The sequence below is a fragment of the Fringilla coelebs genome (genome assembly GCF_963513975.1).
Source record: "Fringilla coelebs genome assembly, chromosome: 22".
Taxonomy (NCBI): Eukaryota; Metazoa; Chordata; class Aves; order Passeriformes; family Fringillidae; genus Fringilla; species Fringilla coelebs.
In genome coordinates this window covers 4,798,251-4,816,835 of record NC_140048.1, presented here as the reverse complement: position 1 = coordinate 4,816,835, position 18,585 = coordinate 4,798,251, and the positions used below count along the sequence as shown (strand labels likewise).

At 64.1% G+C, this 18,585-nt stretch overlaps 4 protein-coding genes across 8 annotated transcripts in view; 2 read left to right on the top strand and 2 right to left on the bottom strand.

Moving 5' to 3' along the window:
• The first annotated feature begins 808 nt into the window (after nt 1-808).
• SVBP (small vasohibin binding protein) lies at nt 809-2,041 on the top strand. 3 transcript variants are annotated; one of them, XM_084220036.1, is made up of 3 exons: nt 809-892; nt 1,659-1,780; nt 1,863-2,041. In XM_084220036.1, the coding sequence occupies exons 2-3, from the start codon at nt 1,661-1,663 to the stop codon at nt 1,947-1,949; spliced, it is 207 nt and encodes a 68-aa protein (XP_084076162.1). In that variant the 5' UTR covers nt 809-892; nt 1,659-1,660; the 3' UTR covers nt 1,950-2,041. The 3 variants fall into 3 exon arrangements, with proteins under 3 accessions (XP_084076162.1, XP_084076164.1, XP_084076163.1); XM_084220038.1 differs by having other exon boundaries at nt 868-984; XM_084220037.1 differs by lacking the exon at nt 809-892 and having other exon boundaries at nt 1,397-1,780.
• Nucleotides 2,042-3,018: 977 nt separating this feature from the next.
• On the bottom strand, nt 3,019-6,213 carry TMEM269 (transmembrane protein 269; the record flags this gene model as incomplete). The annotated part of the gene is made up of 6 exons (XM_084220034.1): nt 6,110-6,213; nt 4,734-4,881; nt 3,715-3,812; nt 3,481-3,624; nt 3,209-3,409; nt 3,019-3,128 (listed from the first exon to the last, which is right to left on the bottom strand). The coding sequence occupies exons 1-6, from the start codon at nt 6,132-6,134 to the stop codon at nt 3,019-3,021; spliced, it is 726 nt and encodes a 241-aa protein (XP_084076160.1). The 5' UTR covers nt 6,135-6,213.
• A 2,564-nt stretch (nt 6,214-8,777) lies between these two features.
• On the bottom strand, nt 8,778-15,910 carry CELA3B (chymotrypsin like elastase 3B; the record flags this gene model as incomplete). The annotated part of the gene is made up of 9 exons (XM_084220391.1): nt 8,778-8,864; nt 9,725-9,877; nt 9,954-10,099; nt 10,870-11,006; nt 11,082-11,216; nt 12,479-12,576; nt 12,656-12,732; nt 14,983-15,078; nt 15,844-15,910. The coding sequence occupies 9 exons, from the start codon at nt 15,908-15,910 to the stop codon at nt 8,847-8,849; spliced, it is 927 nt and encodes a 308-aa protein (XP_084076517.1). The 3' UTR covers nt 8,778-8,846.
• Nucleotides 15,911-16,051: 141 nt separating this feature from the next.
• Nucleotides 16,052-18,585, top strand: part of HSPG2 (heparan sulfate proteoglycan 2) — a 41,204-nt gene continuing 38,670 nt past the window's right edge. For all 3 annotated transcript variants that reach the window (XM_084220426.1, XM_084220425.1, XM_084220424.1), the window contains exon 1: nt 16,052-16,151. In XM_084220426.1, the coding sequence (XP_084076552.1) occupies nt 16,092-16,151 (60 nt within the window). In that variant the 5' untranslated portion in view covers nt 16,052-16,091. The remainder of the gene's footprint in view (nt 16,152-18,585) is intronic.

Genomic DNA, 18,585 nt, shown 5'->3' with positions numbered 1-18,585 from the left:
AGGGGTATGGTCTATGGAGGTTATGTGTAGGGGCTGAGCTGTATGGGGCTGTTGTATATGGAGGTGGGCTCCATAGGGGTATGGTATATGGAGGGGTAGTGGTACATCGTGGTGGGCTGTACAGTAGAGTGATAGAAGGGGCTGATCTTTAGGGCCTGGGCTGTGCCAGGACTATGGTATAATAGGGGAGATATGTGGCTGTACAGGGGATGAGCTGTATATGGAGGTATGGTGAGGTATAGGGGTGGGCTGTTTACAGGAATGCTGGGTAGGGGGGAGATATGTAAGGGTGGGGGTGATGTATAGGGGGTGGCAGGCATCAGTAAAGGACAGTGGAGCACTGGGGGGGGGGGGTCTATAGGGGGTGTCACACCCCAGTAAAGGACAGTGGAGCACCGGGGGGATGTGTCACACACCAGTAAAGGAGCACTGGGGGTGATGTCACACCTCAGTAAAGGACAGTGGAGCACGGTGGGGCGTTGTCACACACCAGTAAAGGAGCACTGGGGGTGTTGTCACACGCCAGTGAAGGAGCACTGGGTGGGTTGTCACACACCAGTAAAGGACAGTGGAGCACTGGGGGGGGGGGGGTCTATAGGGGGTGTCACACCCCAGTAAAGGACAGTGGAGCACTGACGGGCGTTGTCACACGCCAGTAAAGGAGCACTGGGGGTGTTGTCACACACCAGTAAAGGAGCACTGGGGGTGTTGTCACACACCAGTAAAGGACGGTGGGACACTGGGGGACACTGGGAGCAGTCTCCGCACCCGCCCGCCAGGCGGCGCAGTGGCACCCGGCCCGCGCGCTCCGCGCGTGCGCCCAGGGCAGGCAATCGAACGCCGAAAGGCGGAAGGGGTCCGCTGCCATCTTGCCCCCGGCGCAGCCCCTCCGGTACCGGGGAACGCGGGGGGCTGGGGGAGCGAGGGGCCTGAGGGGCTCGGCCGCGGCAGTGACGGGGCACCGGGGCCTTGGAGGGGGCTGAGGTAGTCAGGGGGCCGAGGCGTCCCTGTGGGCCTGGGAAGGACCTTGTTGGGCGCTGAGGGTGGGGGTTGAAGGCCTGGGATGTCTGTGGGCTTGGGGGGGGGGGGCTGTGGGGCACGGTGGGCCCCTTGTGGGGCACTGGGGGTGGTGGGGTTTGGGCGGGTTGTGATTTATGAGGGGCTGGGGAGATGGAGAGGGCTGTGAGGGGCCTGGGGGGCTTCAGTGGTCTCTATGGGCAGTGGGGTGCAGGGGGCTGTGAGGATGGAGAGGGGCTTGGGGATTTGGGGTAAAGGTGTCTGTGAGCTTGGGGGTGCTCTGGGTGTTGGGGGGCGCGGTGTGAGGAGATGGGGCTGCTGAGGGGAACGGGGGGTGACGGGGAGAAGCCTTGGGGGGGCTCAGTGTAACTGTGGGGTGTGAGGCACCCGAGAGGCTCAGGATGGGGGGGAAATGTCTCCTCAGAGGCTCCGGGTGGGCTTGAGGCTCTCCTGTGAGGCTTCGGATGCGTTTGGGGGTCAGAGTGAGTTTGGGCATCATTCGGGCCTCCAGGGTGGATTTGGGGGAGTCCCCTGCGAGGGTGCCATTGGGGCACCCATGTGAGCCTCGGCCGTCTGGGGGTGTCGCGGGCGGGGGCCGTGTGGGTGGCTCCGGGCCCCCGGGTGACCCCCCTGGGTCGCAGCCATGGATCCGGGCGCGGGGGCGCGGAAGGAGCGGCCGAAGCCGCGGGAGCCAGCGGCTCGCCTGGAGAAGGCCAAGCAGAGGTCGGCACAGCAGGAGCTGAAGCAGCGGCAGCGGGCGGAGGTGGGAGCGCGGGAATGGGGAAGGGACGCGGCCCAACCCGCGGCCGAGCCCCCTTTGCCATCCACCCTTTTCCCAACCCCAGATCTACGCCCTGAACCGGGTGATGACGGAGCTGGAACAGCAGCAGTTCGACTCCTTCTGCAAGCAGATGCAGGGATCCGGGGAATGACAGCCCGGCCTCTGCCCTACCCCCCCTTTTCTAATCCCCCGGTATTTATTATCAAATCGCCCTTTTTCTATCAATAAAATCTGTGCTGGTTCTCTCGTCTCCCTGCTTGCTCCGGGTGCGAACGGCGTGGGGGAGGCCAGAGCAGGGCCGAGGCCAGAGCAGCTGCAGCGCCGGGTGCTGGCTGCAGCCACGGCCCCACCCCGCGTTCCCTGCCGCAGGGAAGGTCCTGCCCTCCCGGAGCCGGGGTTTATCCCGGGGGGACGCAGCAGGAGCCACATCCCGCAGCTGCTCCTGCCGGCAGAGCCTCCCCGGGGATCTCGAGCGTTTCTGCAGCACCAGGTTTGACCTTCGCTTCCTTCCTCCACCCACACCCTCTGTGCTCCCGCCGCCGCTGTCCGGTGGCCTCTGGCTCTCCAGAGACTTTGGATCAAGTCCTGCTTCCCCCCTTTCCCTGCCCCAGCAGTGTCACACTGAGGGGGTGAAAATAAACCACATGTGGGATGGTGTTTTCCTGCTGCCACAGCTTAAGTGGTAAATTCCAAACTGCTCCTGGAGAATCCCATGTCAGAAACCCTCTGGAAGTTTGATCAGCATCTTCCTCCTCCCACCCAGGGAAAGCCTTCCTTATTTTTGGAGTGTGAACCTCCCTTTGTAATGAATCCCCACCGGGCAGTGTGAGCGATCCCTAAACTTCAGTTTCCTGTGCAGAGAAGGGTTTTGGGGTCACTTGTCAGGACAAACTCCAAATTTCCCATTTCCCAAGGATTTGGAGGTTTCTGCTGTTGGTGTGGGGGGACAGGCGTTCCCTCAGTCCCCACAAAGGAGAGGGATTTTGGGGGTTCCCTCAATCCCCACAAAGGAGAGGGATTTTGGGGGTTCCCTCAATCCCCACAAAGGACAGGGATTTTGGGGCTTCCCTGCAGTTGAGCCTTTCTCTTTTTTTACCTTAGCAGCTCCTTCTGCCACTCGGATTCAGCGGGAAGAGCGAAGGGAGGAAGCAGCACCCAAAGCAAGGACGAGGAGGATAAGGATGAGGATGAGGAAGGCTTTACTAGGCTCTAGGGAGGGCTCAGGCCTTGCAGCTCCAGAGGGCGAAGGGGAAGACGATGTAGGATGTGGCCCAGGCCAGGCAATAAACCGCAGCCACCGCCGTCGGTGCCAGCAGCACAGCCACCACCCCTACGGAGCGGGAGAATCCTTGGGCATCTGCTCTCCCTCCCCCTGCACCACCATCCCGAGAGGGTCATCCCCATCCTTACCTCCAGCATAAACCAGTTTCTTCCAGAGCTGTGACTCCAGCACCCTGTCGTGGGGGTAGAAGCCGCAGTCGGCCATGAACAGGGTCATGGCGGCCGCGGCCACGCGCAGCAGGGCCACGTGTCCCCCGGTGAGCAGGAAGGTGCTGGCCAGCAGCGCTGAGGCGTAGGGGCAGGGCAGCCCTCGGTAGGTGAAGGGGATCCCTGTGGGGTGTCAGGAGTTCAATGTGGGGGGCTGAAACCCCAAGCCCCCCACCCCCAGGGGCTCATCTTACCGCTGGAGAAGAAGCAGAGGCGGGCGAAGACGGCCAGCACGTAGGCCAGGGTCAGCAGCCCCCCCAGCACGCCCTGGGGCTGCAGCAGCAGCGCCGTGCCCAGCCCGAACGTGGTGAAATCGGCAAAGTCATCGAGCTTGGCACCTGTGGGGGCAGCGAGGGGCAGGTGCCAGGTGGGCACCGGGCACAGGGGACACCCCTGGGGTCACCCCTGGGCCGGGGGGACGCACTCACCCAGTGCCGAGCAGGCGTCGAGCTGCCGGGCCACGGCCCCATCGGCCAGATCCAGCAGGAAGCCCAGGAGCAGCAGCCAGCAGGAGTACTGGTATTGCCTGGAGGGGACACCCCACTTCTCAGCCCCTGTTCCCCTCTTTTTCACCCCATTTCTCCCTTGTTTACCCCATCTATTGAGGGTGGAGGCCACCAGGTTGGCCACAGAGAGAGCAAAACTGGGGTGATCTCCGCTTTTCATCCTATCTTTGCCCTATTTCCCCTCTTTTCCAGCAGAAGCGTGGTGATCCCCACTTTGCAACCTGCTTTTTCTTCCCGCCCCACCCACTTACTTTGGATGGAGGAGAGCCTGACCTCTGAGGTTGGCTATGGAGGAAGCAGATCCAGGGTGACCCCCACTTCCCAACTCTTTTTCACCACATTTACAACTCTTTCACCTCCTTTTTCATCACATTTCCTCCTTTTTCATCACATTTCCCCCATTTTCCAGAAAAACTGGGATGACCCGCACTTCTCAACCCTCTTTTTCACCCCTTTTCAGCCCATTTCCTCCATTTCACCCCCTCATCCATTGATGCTGCAGAGGCCAAAGGTGAGGAGCCTTTGACCATGGAGAGAGCCAAACCACAGTGTCCCCTGCTTTGCATCACCCTTTCCCCCCCCATTCCCCTGTTTTTCCAGCAAAACCAGGCTGGCCCCCACTTTTCTACACGATTTTCACCCTATTTCCATCTTTCCCCCCCCCCACCCATCCCCCTTTTTCCAACAAACCAGGGCAAACCACACTTTTCTACCATCTTTGCCCTCCCATTTCCCCCTTTTCCAGAAAAACCAGGGTGATTCCCACTTCTGTGCCTCCTTTTCACCCCATTTCCTCTCTTTTTATCCCATTTCCCCCATTTTTTCCCCTGCAGAGGCAGGAGGGGAGCCTGCCCGCCAGCTTGGCCACACGGGGAGCACAGCCAGAGTCACCCCCACTCCCCAGCGCCGTTTTTCACCCCGTTTTTCCCAGTTTCCCCCACCTGTTGACGCTGCAGAGGATGGAGGAGAGCCCCGCCAGGAGGTTGGCCACGGAGAGCCCGTTGGCCGCGTTTTTCCGGAGGAATTCCAGTGCCCGGCCCCGTCCCGCCTGCTCGCTCAGCACCAGCTTCTTGGTGGACTGGAAAATACCTACAACCCCCCAGCGTGTTCCAACCAGGGAGGGGCTGCAGCCCCCCCAAAACATAGCAGGTTGGTGCAGGGGTTCCCCCTCCTCAAACCAAAATCCCCCAAAATCTGTTTAGGAAGCAGCAGGGGATTGATTTGTGCAAGCTCTGCTGCTGAGCTCCCCACCGGCGGCCAAAAATGGAATAAAAGAGGCCAAAAAAGCAAAGAAATGAACAAAAGAACCGTAAAATATAATAAAATAAAGACAAATTAAGCCAAACCCAAGCTTAGACTAAAAGCCAACCCCGGTTTAAGCTCTATGGATCTTATATACCTATCGGGCTAAGCTTTAGGGAAAGAATTTAAGGGTCCTGTCCTTTGCCCCCCGCCTTTGCCGTGTCCCAAAGCCAGGCAGATCCTTCATCTGAAAGAAAACAGGACGTCAGAGCAAGACAAACCCCCCGAGCCCCCTCAGAGCCCCCCCGAGCCGCTCCATCGCCGGAATGCCACCAGAACAGCTCCCCAGGTGGGAAAACCAGGAAGAGCCGCGGGAGAGCCGAGGTGTCGGGGGTCGGCGGCTCCGAGCCGAGAGCGACCTTTGGACACCGCGCCCGGAGCCGGCGGCACGGGCTGAGCCGGGAAAATCCCCCCTGAGCCCCGCACGGCCGCTCTGCTGCCACCGGGGATTTTTTGGGGGGCCTGAGGCCGCGCTGGGTGCTGCGCCCCACTTTTATCCCTCAATTTGGGGTGAGTTTGGGATCTCGGAAAGCGAAATTTTCCGGGATTTGCCGTCCCTTCCCGGCGGCGGGCAGGATCGGGGCCCCGGGAATGTTCCGGAGCTGTCGCAGCACCGGCTCCAGGCACCTGTGAGCGTCACAGCAGCCGGGCACGGCCGGGGCCCCCGAGCTCGCCCCTTCCTGGCGTTTCTCGCCCCAAAATCGAAGTGCCGGGATGGGAGGGAATTCCTTAGCCCTGCGCCGCTCCCGCTGCTTTTATCACTACTTTGGGGGAAAAGCAAGGTGATTTTGGTTCTTCCCAGGTGCGTTAGGAGGGGGTTGTGCCCGCAGTCGCAGGGAAAAGGGGTTCAGCCACAGTAAATGCAAAGTTAACCTATTTTGGGGGGGCAATGCGTGTATTTTACAGTTTTCTGCCCCGATAACCCTAATTTTTCTACTAACCCCCGCCAAATGATGATTTTTAGGGATGGGGGACACCTCGCAAAGGGGCCGAGCGGCATCCAGGTGACACTTACCGACCGGCGGTGACACCATCCACATGGCAGCGGCGGCTGTGGCAGCAGTGACAGTGACGCCCCGGCGAGGGGAAACTGAGGCAGGGGCCGCTCCGTGGGGCTCCGCGCGGTGCCGCGTTATATAAGGAAAAGCCTCTCGGGCTGAGTCACCCGGCGGGGGTGGGTCCGGCCAGAGGCCACGGACACGGACACGGGGGGTTCGCAGCCGCTTGGCACCACCGGCGAGGGAGGAGCTGCCCCGGGGGGCCGGGGGGCCATGCCAGGCTCGCGGTGCCCCTGCCAGCCTCCCAGCGCCCCTGCCAGCCTCCCGGTGCCCACGCCAGGCTCACAGCGCCGGTGCCAGGCTCGCAGTGCCTGTGCCAAGCCTGCAGAGCGGGTGCCAGGCTCGCAGCACCCGTGCCCAGCCGCAGCACTGGTGCCAGGCTTGCAGCACCCACACCGTGCCCACAACAGCAGGACCGGGCTGGCAGCAGCCATGGTGCACTGATAGCACCTGTATCACACTCACAGCTCGGGTGTCTCACTGATAACCCCTGCACAGGCTCACAGCAGCCTTGTCACTCTGGTAACACCTGGATCGGTGTCACAGCACTGATTCCAGGCTCACTCCTCACCTTCTCCAGGTGTGGACTCACCCGTGCCATGCTCACAGCACCTTTGCCAGCTTTGTAGCCCCTTTGGCAGGTTGGCACCACCCACACCCAGCTCATGGCACCCATCTCACACCCCCAGCACCCATCCCACACTCCAGCACCCATCCCTCACTCATGGAGCACATGCCAGGCTCTCAGAGCCCATCCCAGGATTGCACCATCTGTGCCAGGCTCACAGCACCCATATCCTGCTCACAGCACCCCTGGCAGGCTCACAGCACCCACCCCACACTCACAGCACCCATCCCACACTCACAGCACCTATGCCAGGCTCACAGCACCCATCCCACACTCACAGCACCCATCCCACACTCACAGCACCCATGCCAGGCTCACAGCACCCACCCCACACTCACAGCACCCATGGCAAGCTCACAGCACCCTTCCCACACTCACAGCACATATGCCAGGCTCACAGCACCCACCCCATGCCCACAGCACCCATCCCACGCTCACAGCACCCATCCCACACTCACAGCACCCACCCCACACTCACAGCACCCACCCCACACTCACAGCACCCATGCCAGGCTCACAGCACCCATCCCACACTCACAGCACCAATCCCACACTCACAGCACCCATGGCAAGCTCACAGCACCCACCCTACACTCACAGCACCCATCCCACACTCACAGCACCCAGCCCATGCCCACAGCACCCATCCCACACTCACAGCACCCACCCCATGCCCACAGCACCCATCCCACACTCACAGCACCCACCCCATGCCCACAGCACCCAGCCCATGCCCACAGCACCCATCCCACACTCACAGCACCCATGCCAGGTGTGCACCACCTGTTTTGTGCCATGCTTGTAGCACCCATGGCAGCCTCACAGCATTCACACCAGTCCCATGACACCCACACCATTCCCACAGCCCCACAGCAGCCCCCTGGCACTGCCACACCTGTCCCTGCACCCACTGCCACCACAGGGTGATTGCACCTGAAAGGTGTCACCACCCTGCGCCATCCCACCAACGATTCACACCTGTGGCACGGGGGGTACGGCTGGTGCCCCCCACCCTCACCCCCTGGGCTGGGTCCCCTTTTCTGCCACCCTGGGCCGGTGCCAGGTGGCCCCAACTTGTGCAAGGGTGTCACGAGCTGGGGGAGCTGGGCCTCCCCCTCCCCTGGAGTGGAGCAAAGGGCCGGCGATAGCGAGGGGCTGCCGGGGCGGGCGACGCCGGGGCCACCACCGGGAGAGCAAAGGTCCCCGAGGACACGGTGACAAGGAGCCCATAAAACTTATACAGCCCTGGTGCTGGAATTTTCCACCCAGATCCCAGCGGGAATCGGGGGGTGCTGCAGAGCCCACGGTTGTGGGGTGCCAGGGTGGGGGGAGGGCCCCGGGGTGCCCCGTTGGGGGGTCCCAGGGTGCTGGTGACAGCGGGGGCGCCGCTGAAAGGGCTCTTTGTTCGCTGGTCACGCGCTGGTGCCGGCGGTTGCGAGGCGACGGCCAGGCCAGGAGGGCCACGGTCATGGGCGTCCGGCCCTGGGGCACCCCGAGGGGGCTGTCCCACAGCCTCGGGGGGCCCAGCCCCGTGGGGGGACAGGATGTCACTGGGTGCCCATCACCGTGGCACTGGGGCTGTCCCGGTGTCCTCAGGGCACCCAGAGCCACCGTGCCAGTGTGTCTTGGGGTGCCTTTGGCAGCAGGTGCCCGTGGCACTGGGCACTTTGGGGTGCTTGGCGCTGTGTCACCAGAGTGTCTGAGGCTACCCATCCCTGTGGCACCCGGGTACTCGTTCCTTGTGGGATTTGGGTGTCTGAGGGTGCCATCTCCACGGCATCTGGGCACCTGTGGGGTGTCTGGGCACCTCCCAGTGTCTATCCCCGTTGTGTCTGAGTATCTCTGGGTGAATCCCTGTGGCACCAGAGTGTCTCTGGGTGTCCACCCCTATGACATTGGGCACATCGGGGTGCTCCCAGTACCATCTGCTGGTAATGATGCAGCCCCTGCTGCCCCCAGACCCCTCCCCAGCCCAAGGACCACAAGGACACACTGGTGCCAGCAGTTGGTGGTTTATTTGCCTGATGCCAGGCTGGGGGGGGTCGATGACAAGGACGCTGCCATGCTCAGTTGTTTCTTATGGTCTGGAAGGGAGAAGCTTCTAAGACTGGAGGACAGCACCCCAACACTCTGACACCCCAACAGTCTAATAACCCAAAACCCTGGCATCCTGGCACCCCATCACCTCAGCACTATGACATCCCAACACCCCAGGAGCCTGGCACACCAGTGCCCAGCACCTCACACCCCAGCACCATGGCACCCCAGAACTGGTACCCCATTGCCCTGACATCCCAATTCCCTGGCATGCCAGAACCCAGAGCCCTGGTACCCCATCACCCCAGAGCCCTGGCAAACCTTTGTCCTGGCAGCCCAGCAACCTGGCACCCCAGAGACCTGGTGCCATGGTACCCTGGCATCCCAGCAGTTCAGAGCCCTTTTTCCTCAGCTCCATAACACCCAAGCACCCTTGTGCCATGGCACATCTGTGCCCTGGCACTGTGGCACCCCACTGCCCTGGCACCCAGCAGCCCAGGTACCCTGGCACTCCAGCATCCCCACACCCCAGAGCACTCTTACCCTGGCACTGTGGCACTGACACCTGGTACCCCAGCACCATGGCACCCTGACAGTCCCATCCTTTGGTACCCCAGCATCAGAGCACCCCAACACTCTGGTACACCAATACCCTGGCACCATGGCAGCCCAGCAACCTGGCCCCTTTTCCCCCTGGTGCCCTGGTACCCGAGCATCCCAAAGCCCTGGTACCCCATTGCCCTGGCACCCCAATTCCCTGGCACCCCAGAACCCAGCACCCTGGTACTGGCATCCCAATTCCCCAGCACCATGGTATCCAAGTTCCCTGGCATCCTGACACCATGATATCCCAATTCTCTGGTGCCCTTGCACTCTGACAGCCCAGGATCCCCTTCCCTGCGCCCACCTCTGCAATCCAGTCCTCGAAGGCGGACACGCGGGTGAACACCGTGGGTTTCTTGGCAGCATTGCAGCCCAGGGCCGACACGAAGCTGGCGATGCCGTGCACCTCCCAGGTGCCATCCTCAGCCTGGCAGTTCAGGGGTCCCCCAGAGTCGCCCTGAGGTGTGGGATGAGGCAGGGTCAGCACCACAGGGGGCCCGGGATGTGCCCCCTCCCCACGGAGCGGTACCCACGTTGCATCCGGACTTCTCGGCGCCGCCGGCACAGATCATGGTTTTGCGGATGGCCAGAGCCCCCCACCAGTCGGACTGGGTGCAGTGCTCATAGTCCACCACGGGCAGCTCTGCCTGCTGCAGACGGTCCGGCAGCGACCCCCCAGCTGTGGGATCAGAGCACCCAGGGTGGGCCCACGGCCCTCCATCCATCCATCATCCATCCATCATCCATCCATCCATCCATCCATCCATCATCCATCATCCATCCATCCATCCATCCATCCATCCATCCATCCATCCATCATCCATCCATCCATCCATCCATCATCCATCCATCCATCCATCCATCCATCCATCCATCCATCCATCATCCATCCACCCATCCATCCATCCATCCATCATCCATCCATCCGTCCATCCATCCGTCCATCCATCCATCCATCCATCCATCCATCAGTCCATTCATCATCCATCCATCATCCATCCATCCATCCATCCATCAGTCCATTCATCATCCATCCATCATCCATCATCCCTCCGTCCGTCCATCCATCCATCCATCCATCCATCCATCCATCCATCCATCCCTCTCTGCACATCCCCATTCATTTCCCCATCTCTTCTCTATCCCTCCACCCAACCCTCCCTTACCTCCCCATCCTGCCATCCCTTCAGCCCCAACCATCCCTCCCTCCATCTCCCCATCCCATCCATCCCCCCATCGATCAATCCCTCTATTCACCCCCTATGTCCAACCAATTCTCATCCATCCCTCATCCCTTTCCTCCATCTCCCCAGCCATTCCCCATACATCTCCCCATTTGTCCATCCCCCATCCCTCCCTCCATCTTCCCATCCATTTCCCCATCTATCCCTCTGCCCCCCTCCCCCTTCCCCCGCCCTCCCGGGTGTCTGTCCCTCTGTCCGGACGCACTGGTGAGCAGTCCCCAGCCGCTGAGCACGCAGGGGTACCCGTTGGGCAGCACGGAGCCGGCGGGCGGCAGCCGCCCCACCTGCACCTCCGCCGAGAGCACGGCCGGGCGCTGCAGCTTCATCAGGGCGATGTCATTGCTGCGCGGGGACACGGGTCAGAGGGGCGGCCGGGGGGGCGCGGCGTCCCCAGCCCCCCCAGGGACCCCCGCTCACCCGCAGGCCGCGCAGAAGCTGAGCCACTTGGGGTGCACGAAGATGTCCTCGGAGTTCACGGGGATGCGCTGCTCGGAGCCCTCCGAGGCGCTCATGTCGTACTCGCCCAGCACCACCTGGTACGTGCGGGATTTGCTGCCAAGAAAGGGGGGGGTCAGGGCGGGCAGCCCTCCCTCGGCATCCCTCCTGCACCCGAGACCCTTTCACGCACCCAGACGCTCTGCCCTGCTCCCTAAATCCCCTCCCTGCACCGCTCCATGCACCAAATCTGCACCTAAACTCACCTCTCTGCACCCTGAACCTCTTCCTGCACCTACATCCCCGCCCTGCACCTCCCCGTGCACCAAGCTGCGCCCAAACTCACCCCCCTGCCCTCTGAGCCCCCTTCCTGCACCCACTTTGCATTTCTCACCCCATCCAGGCACTCCATGCATGTGGCAACCCCTCCCCGCACCGGGAATGCCCTCCCTGCCCCCAGAACCCCGTCTTGCACTCAGGTCCCCCTCCCTGCACTCACTGCACTCCTCCCGTACCCAGGACCCCCCTGTACCCCCATGAACCCTCTCCATGCACCCATCCCTGCACCCCACATCCCCTGCCGCCCCCATCCCTGTGCCTGCACTCCTCCTGCAGCCCTTCTGCACTCCCCTCACCCCAGACTCCCACTACCCCCACCTCTCCAACCTGCACCCTTCCCTGCACTGACCCCTGCACCCTGCTCCCCTCCCTACACCCCTCCCTGCACTCTGGTGCCCTTCTGCCCCTTCCTGCATCATCCCAGCACCCCACACCCACCCCCGTATCCAACACCCACTTCTGCACCCCAACATCCAACTCTGCACCCCGCGTCTCTTCCATGCAGCTCTCTGCACTCTTCCCTGCACCGCAGCCCCTTCCCGCATCCCCATCCCGCATCCCCATCTCACAGTCTCATTCCGCAACCCCCACCCCGGTGCCCCCATCCCGGTGCTCCCATCCCGGTGCCCGATCTCTCATCCCCATCCCCCCAGCCCCATCTCCGCATCCCCATCCCCGCATCCCCATCCCTGCAGCCCCATTTCACCGTCTCATCCCGGAGCCCCCACTCCGGTGCCCCCACCCCGGTGCCCCCACCCCGGTGTCCCCATCCCGGAGCCCCCACCCCGCTGCCCCATCCGGCAGCCCCATCCCGCAGCCCCATCCCGCAGCTCCAATCCCGCAGCCCCATCCCGCAGCCCCATCCCGCAGCCCCATCCCGCAGCTCCCATCCCGCAGCCCCATCCCGTAGCTCCCATCCCGCAGCTCCCATCCCGCAGCTCCCATCCCGCAGCCCCATCCCGCAGCTCCCATCCCGCAGCTCCCATCCCGCAGCCCCATCCCGCAGCCCCGTGCCGGTGCCCCGGTCCCGGTGCCCTCACGAGATGCAGTGCGCGGCCGTCATCACCCAGTTGGCCGCGATCAAGGTGCCCCCGCAGGTGTGGCGGAAGGTGCCGTCCCGCTCGTACTGCAGCGAGATCTGGGGGGGAGACACCGCTGGGTGCCACCGTCCCCCCACACACGGGTCCCCCTGTCCCCCTGTCCCCCTGTCCCCTCACCTGCCAGGGCCAGCTGTAGGGCTCCGCATCTTGCCCATTGACCACGCGGGGCACCGGCAGCACCGCGGCGCGAACACCTGCGGGACACGGCACCGTCACCCACCGGGCACGCACCCGAGCCTGGGGACACGGAGGGGGTCAGGGGACACCTCACCGCCGGCCACCAGCAGCAGGATAAGGCTCAGCATGGCAGCCATGGCTCAAGTGTGGCTGTCCCGGGCAGCCGCCGGCCTTAAATCCCTGCCGGCACCGGGAGCCCCCAAGGGCATCCCTGGGAATGGGCACCCGGTGCCCAGCTGGGTCTTGGGGCAGGGTTAAACATTAACCTTGGCCTTGGGGGGACGTGGCACTGGCACCCGGCCAGTGGGGACCCTACAGATCCCAAACCCCCTGTCCCTGCTGCTGCCACTGCCCCCGTACCCCCTGTGTACCCCCAGAGTGCCCCATGTCCACCCCAGGCCCTCTGGTCCCCCAGTGCCCCCCCCAGTCCCACAAACTGCTCCCCCAGTGCCCCCCTTAGCCCAAGTAGCCCACCCCCGTGCCCCCCAAAGTCCCCATACCTCTCTGTGTGCCCCACAGTCCCCTCAGTGCCTCCCAGAGTCCCCATGACCCCCCTGCCCCCTCACAGTCACCACAACCACCCCGTGCCCCCCTGGTCCCCACATTCCCTGTGCCCCTGGTGGCCCCCTCAGGCCCCTCCAGCCCTCCCCACCCCCTGGGCCCTACAACCACCCCTGTCCCCCCTATTCCCTGTGCCTTTGGTGTGCCCATATGGCTCCTACAGCCTTCATGGCCTCGGTGCCCCATACACCCTCCCCTCCTGGACCCCCAGAGCCCCCACAACCACCCCAGGGGCCCTCCATAGTCCCCATATGGCCCCCACTGCCCCTATAGCCCCCATGGACTATATGGCCCCATATATCCCTCCACCCAGACCCCACAGCACTTCCAATTACCCCTGTGCCCCCACAGCCCCCCAATCACCTCTACTGCCCCCAAAGCCCCTTCCAGCCAGCCTCGTGTCCCCCATGTCACCCATAGAGCCCCTGTGGCCCCCATATACACCCCCTCCCACAGCCCATAGTCCCTGGCCCCCTGACCCCCACATACACCCCCCTCCCAGAGCCCACAGCCCCCACAATCACCCCCCAGACCCTTTAAACCCCTGTGCCCCCCAATATCTGCCATGCTTCTTGTGCTCCCCATATTCCCCCTATACTGTCCTGTGCCCCAATGACTCCCACAGCCTCCCTGCACCCCTATAGCCCCCCCATGTCACTTGATGTCCTTGGTGCCCCCCATAGACCCTATAAACCTCAGTGCCCCCATAGCCCCACACCCCTGGTACCCCCACAGTCCCTATAGCCCCCCTGTGCCCCCATAGTGCCCTCCCCACACCCCTGGCATCCCCCACAGCCCCTATAGCCCCCCTGTGCCCCCATAGTGCCCTCCCCACACCCCTGGCACCCCCACAGCCCCTATAGCCCCCCTGTGCCCCCATAGTGCCCTCCCCACACCCCTGGCATCCCCACAGCCCCCCCGTGCCCCCTCACAGTTCCTATAATTCCCTGGTGTCCCCACAGCCCCCACCCTCCCCGGTGTCCCCAGAGCCCCCCCTGTCCCCCATTGCTCCCAAACTCCCTCACGCGCCCGTGGTGTCCCCACGCAGCCCAGAACCCTCGTGGAAGTTCCCCCAGGAGTTCTCCCTGCCCCTGCAGTGTCCCCAGGTGCTCCCATGACCCTGTAGGAGTTCCCAGAGGTGACGCCCGTGTCCCTGTTAAAGTTCCCAAGGTGTCCCCACGCACTCCCACGTCCCTGTGAAAGTTCCCGGGGGTGACCCCCACGTCCCCATAACAGTTCCTGCAGGTGCTCCACAGTGTCCCCACGCACCGCCGTGTCACCCTGCGGCTGCCCAGAGGTGGCCCCCGTGTCCCCACACACCCCTGTGTGTCCCTACAGGTGCTCCACGATGTCCTGCACCCCGTGTCGCTGTGAAAGTCCCCAGTGGTGTCCCCACGCACCCCTCGTCCCCATGAAAGTTCCCAGAGGCGCATCCCCGTTCTCCCCCCACACTTGTGTTCCCATAAAGCTCCCAGGAGTGTCCCACGGTGTCCCCGTGTCCCTGTGCCAATTCCCACAGCTGCCCCATGGTGTCCCCATGCGCCTCCACGTCCCACAAGTTCCCAGGAGTGTCCCACGGTGTCCCCAGGCACCCACGTGTCCCAGCAGATGTTTCCAGAGGTGACCACCCGTGTACCCCCATGTCCCCACGCACCCTCATGCCCTCCTGGAAGTCCCCAGGGCTGTCCCCCCGTGTCCCCACACACCCGTGTCCAAGTTTAAGTTCTCAGAGTTGACGTTCCCAGGGGTGTCCCAAGGTGTCCCGGCACCCCCGGCTGTCCCCACGTGTCCCCCTGGTGTCCCTGCAAGAGTTCCCAGCGGTGTCACCCCTTGTCCCCACGCACCCCAACTCAAATTCTCAGAGTTTCTCCCCACGTCCCCCCTCTCAAACGTTCCCAGGGGTGTCCCCTGTGTCCCAGTGCGAGACCCCAGAGCTGTCCCACGGTGTCCCCGCGCCTCCCGGGTCCCTGAAAATGTTCCCGGGGGTGTCTCCCCGTGTCCCCTCGTGTCCCTGTACAAGTTCCCAGGGGTGTCCCAGGGGTGTCCCCGTGTCCCTGTACAAGTTCCCAGGGGTGTCCCAGGGGTGTCCCCGTGTCCCTGTACAAGTTCCCAGGGGTGTCCCCGTGTCCCTGTACAAGTTCCCAGGGGTGTCCCACAGTGTCCCTACGCCCCTGCGTGTCCCCGCTGACGCTGCCCCGTGTCCCCGTGTCCCAGTGCCAGTTCCCAGGGGTGTCCCCCTGTCCCTGTAGAAGTTCCCAAGGGCGTCCCCGTGTCCCCGTGCCAGTTCCCGGGGGTGTCCCCATGTCCCTGTACAAGTTCCCAGGGGTGTCCCCCTGTCCCTGTACAAGTTCCCAGGGGTGTCCCCAGTCCCCGTGCCAGTTTCCAAGGGTGTCCCCCTGTCCCTGTACAAGTTCCCAGGGGTGTCCCCGTGTCCCTGTACAAGTTCCCAGGGGTGTCCCCGTGTCCCTGTACAAGTTCCCAGGGGTGTCCCCAGTCCCCGTGCCAGTTTCCAAGGGTGTCCCCCTGTCCCTGTACAAGTTCCCAGGGGTGTCCCCGTGTCCCCGTGCCAGTTCCCAGTGGTGTCCCCGTGTCCCCGTGCCAGTTCCCAGGAGTGTCCCCGTGTCCCAGTGCCATTTCCCAGCCGTGTCCCGCCGTGTCCCCGTTGCCTCCCCACCGTGTCCCCCGCGGGCGCGCGCTGCGCGGCCCCGCCCCGCGGGCCGGGGGGGGCGGGGGGGGGGCGGGGCGGCCCCGGGGCGGCGGCGCGGCCGGAGCGGAGCGGAGCGAGCGGAGCGATCTCGGCGGGGCCGCGGCGGCGATGGGGCGGCGGGGCCCGGCGGCGCTGGGGACCCTCCTGCTGCTGGGGACCCTCCTGGGGGTGAGTGGGGCCGGGGGCCGGGGCGCGCCGGGGGCTGGGGGATCCCCTCGCCGAGTTGGGAGGTCCCGGAAAGGAGTTGGGGGCCCCGGAGTTGGGGTCCCGCCAAGGAGTTGGGGAGCTCTAAAGGATTTGGGGTATCTGAAGGGAGCTGGGGTCTCTACCCGCGGATTTGGGGGCTCTGAAAGGAGCTGGGGTCCCTTACAGGAGTTGGAGTCTCCCCCCGCGGAGCTGGGATCCCCAAAGGAGTCGGGTTCCCGGGAGCTGGAATTCCTTGTAGGAGTTGGGGTCCCCTACAGGAGTTGGGGTCCCCGGAGCGGGAATTCCATGGAGCAGTTGTGAGCCCTCTGTGGTTTTGGGGTCCCTTGAGGTACTTGGGGCCCTTAAAGGAATTGGGGTCCCCACACGATTTTGGGATCCCCTGAAGAATTTGGGTACTGGGGGTCTGGGGTCCCCTGAAGGAGTTGGGGTCCCCTAGAGGAGTTGGGACCCCCTCCGTGGAGCTGGGGATCCTTCTAGGAGTTGGGGTACCCCACGGAGTTTGTGTCCCTTGAAGGATTTGAGGATCCTTGCTATCACGGAATTGGGGTCCCCCAGGACACCAAGGAGATGTGGGGGTCCCTGTTCCTTAAGGGACTGGCGTGTCCCCCCTGTACCAGGGGATCCCTGGCACCCTGCCCCCCTCCCGAAGGGACTGGGGGTCCCCCCTGTACCAGAGTCACGTGGAGACCCCAGGGGCCACCCTGTCCCATCTGGGAATTGCAGTGTCCCCCCAAAGGAGAGGGGGGGGGTCGCTCTCCCCATGCCCTGCCCCATCTGGGAAGGGGGGGATGTGGGGTGCCCCTGCCTGTCCTCTATGGGCCTTGAGGTCCCCCAGGGACTGGGGGTACGTGGGGTCACCCCCCCCATACCCCTGTGGAACTGGGGTCCCCATGACCCCCGTGTGAGGGCCCCAGTCGGGGGGGGTCCCCATCACCCCACCCTGTTCCTTCAGGGAATTGGGGTCCCCCGTGAGCCCGGAGTGGGGATGGTTTCCATCACCCCATAAATCCACCCGAGGTGGTCCAGCCCCCCCCCCCGTCCCCACACCCTGCTGTGGGTGGGGGTCGCTTATAGGGGCACCTAGATCCTGCTTTTGGGGTGCCCCCTCCCCCCCGGCCGCACCCCCACCCCATCCCCCCCCAGCTAAATTTAAAGGGTGATGGTGGCGCCGGTCACCCTAAAAATAACCGTCCCAAAATACCCCCCCGGGGGGGGGCGCTGCGTCTGGGGGTGCCCCTGGGGGGGTCCCCACCCTGCTGGGGGCAGCGGGGCAGGGGGTGACACCTCTGGGCCCCCCCCGGGGGGGCTTCTCGCCGTGGGGCCGCGCACTCCCGATTTCCGGGGGGATCCCCCGGTGGGGTGCGGGGGTGATGGCGAGCTGGGGGGGCAGGGGGGTGGTTTGGGGCTGGGCGGGTGCCCGGGGTGGAGAACAGAGGGGGCCTTGTGCTCGGGGCCGTGCTGGCAGCGCGGCCCCCCCGCTGTCCGTGGGGCTCCCACCCACGGCCGGGGGGGCTGGTGGGGACAAAGGGGGGGATCCCCACTTTACAATCCCCCACCCCCCATTCTGCTGAGGCACGGGGGGGGATTCGGGGGCCGAGCGGCCCAATAACCCCCCTGGCCGGGATGCTGGGCCCTACATCCCCCCACAAACACGTGGGGGGAAGGGGGGGGGTCCCACGCGGCCCACGGAGGGGTTTGGCGTGGGGTGGGGACGGGGGTGCCACCTCCATCCAAGGGCTGCGAAGAGTTAATTTGGTGGGGGGGAAGGGGAGGGCGAAGCAGGAATGTGCGATAAGATCACCCTGCCCGGGGGGAAGGGCTGGGGAAGGGGGGGACACCCCACGCACACCTCCCGCGCTCCTGCACACTCGTGTGCCCGGGGCACGCACGGAACGGGGCACGGCCACGGCCGCTTTGGGGGGCCCCGCGCTGCTGGGGAGGCTCCTGTCACCCCTGGGGGCACGTGGGGGCATTTGGGGACACCTGGGGGCATTTGGGGCTACCTGGGGGCATTTGGGGCCGCCCGGGAGTGCTCGGGGGCATTTGGGGACCCTCCGGGCCCGCAGCGCACATGGCCTCTTGCCTTCGGCTCGTTCCCATCGCCAAAGATGGCCCGGCTGGGGCGAGGAGGAGGAGGAAGGCGGGGAGGAAGGTCAGCTCAGACGCTGGGTCCTTGCCAGGACTCCTGGGTTTCCCCCTTGCCATGAAAACCCGACACTCCCCCCAGAAAGTCCTGTTATCCCACAAAAGAACCTACTCCCCCAAAAAATTCCCCCCCTGAAAATCTGTCTATCCCACCCCCCAAAAAAAACCATCTCCACCCCCATATCCATCTTCCCCCCCAAAAAAAACCCCATATCCCTTCATCCAAAAATCCATTTCCCCCCCAAAACCT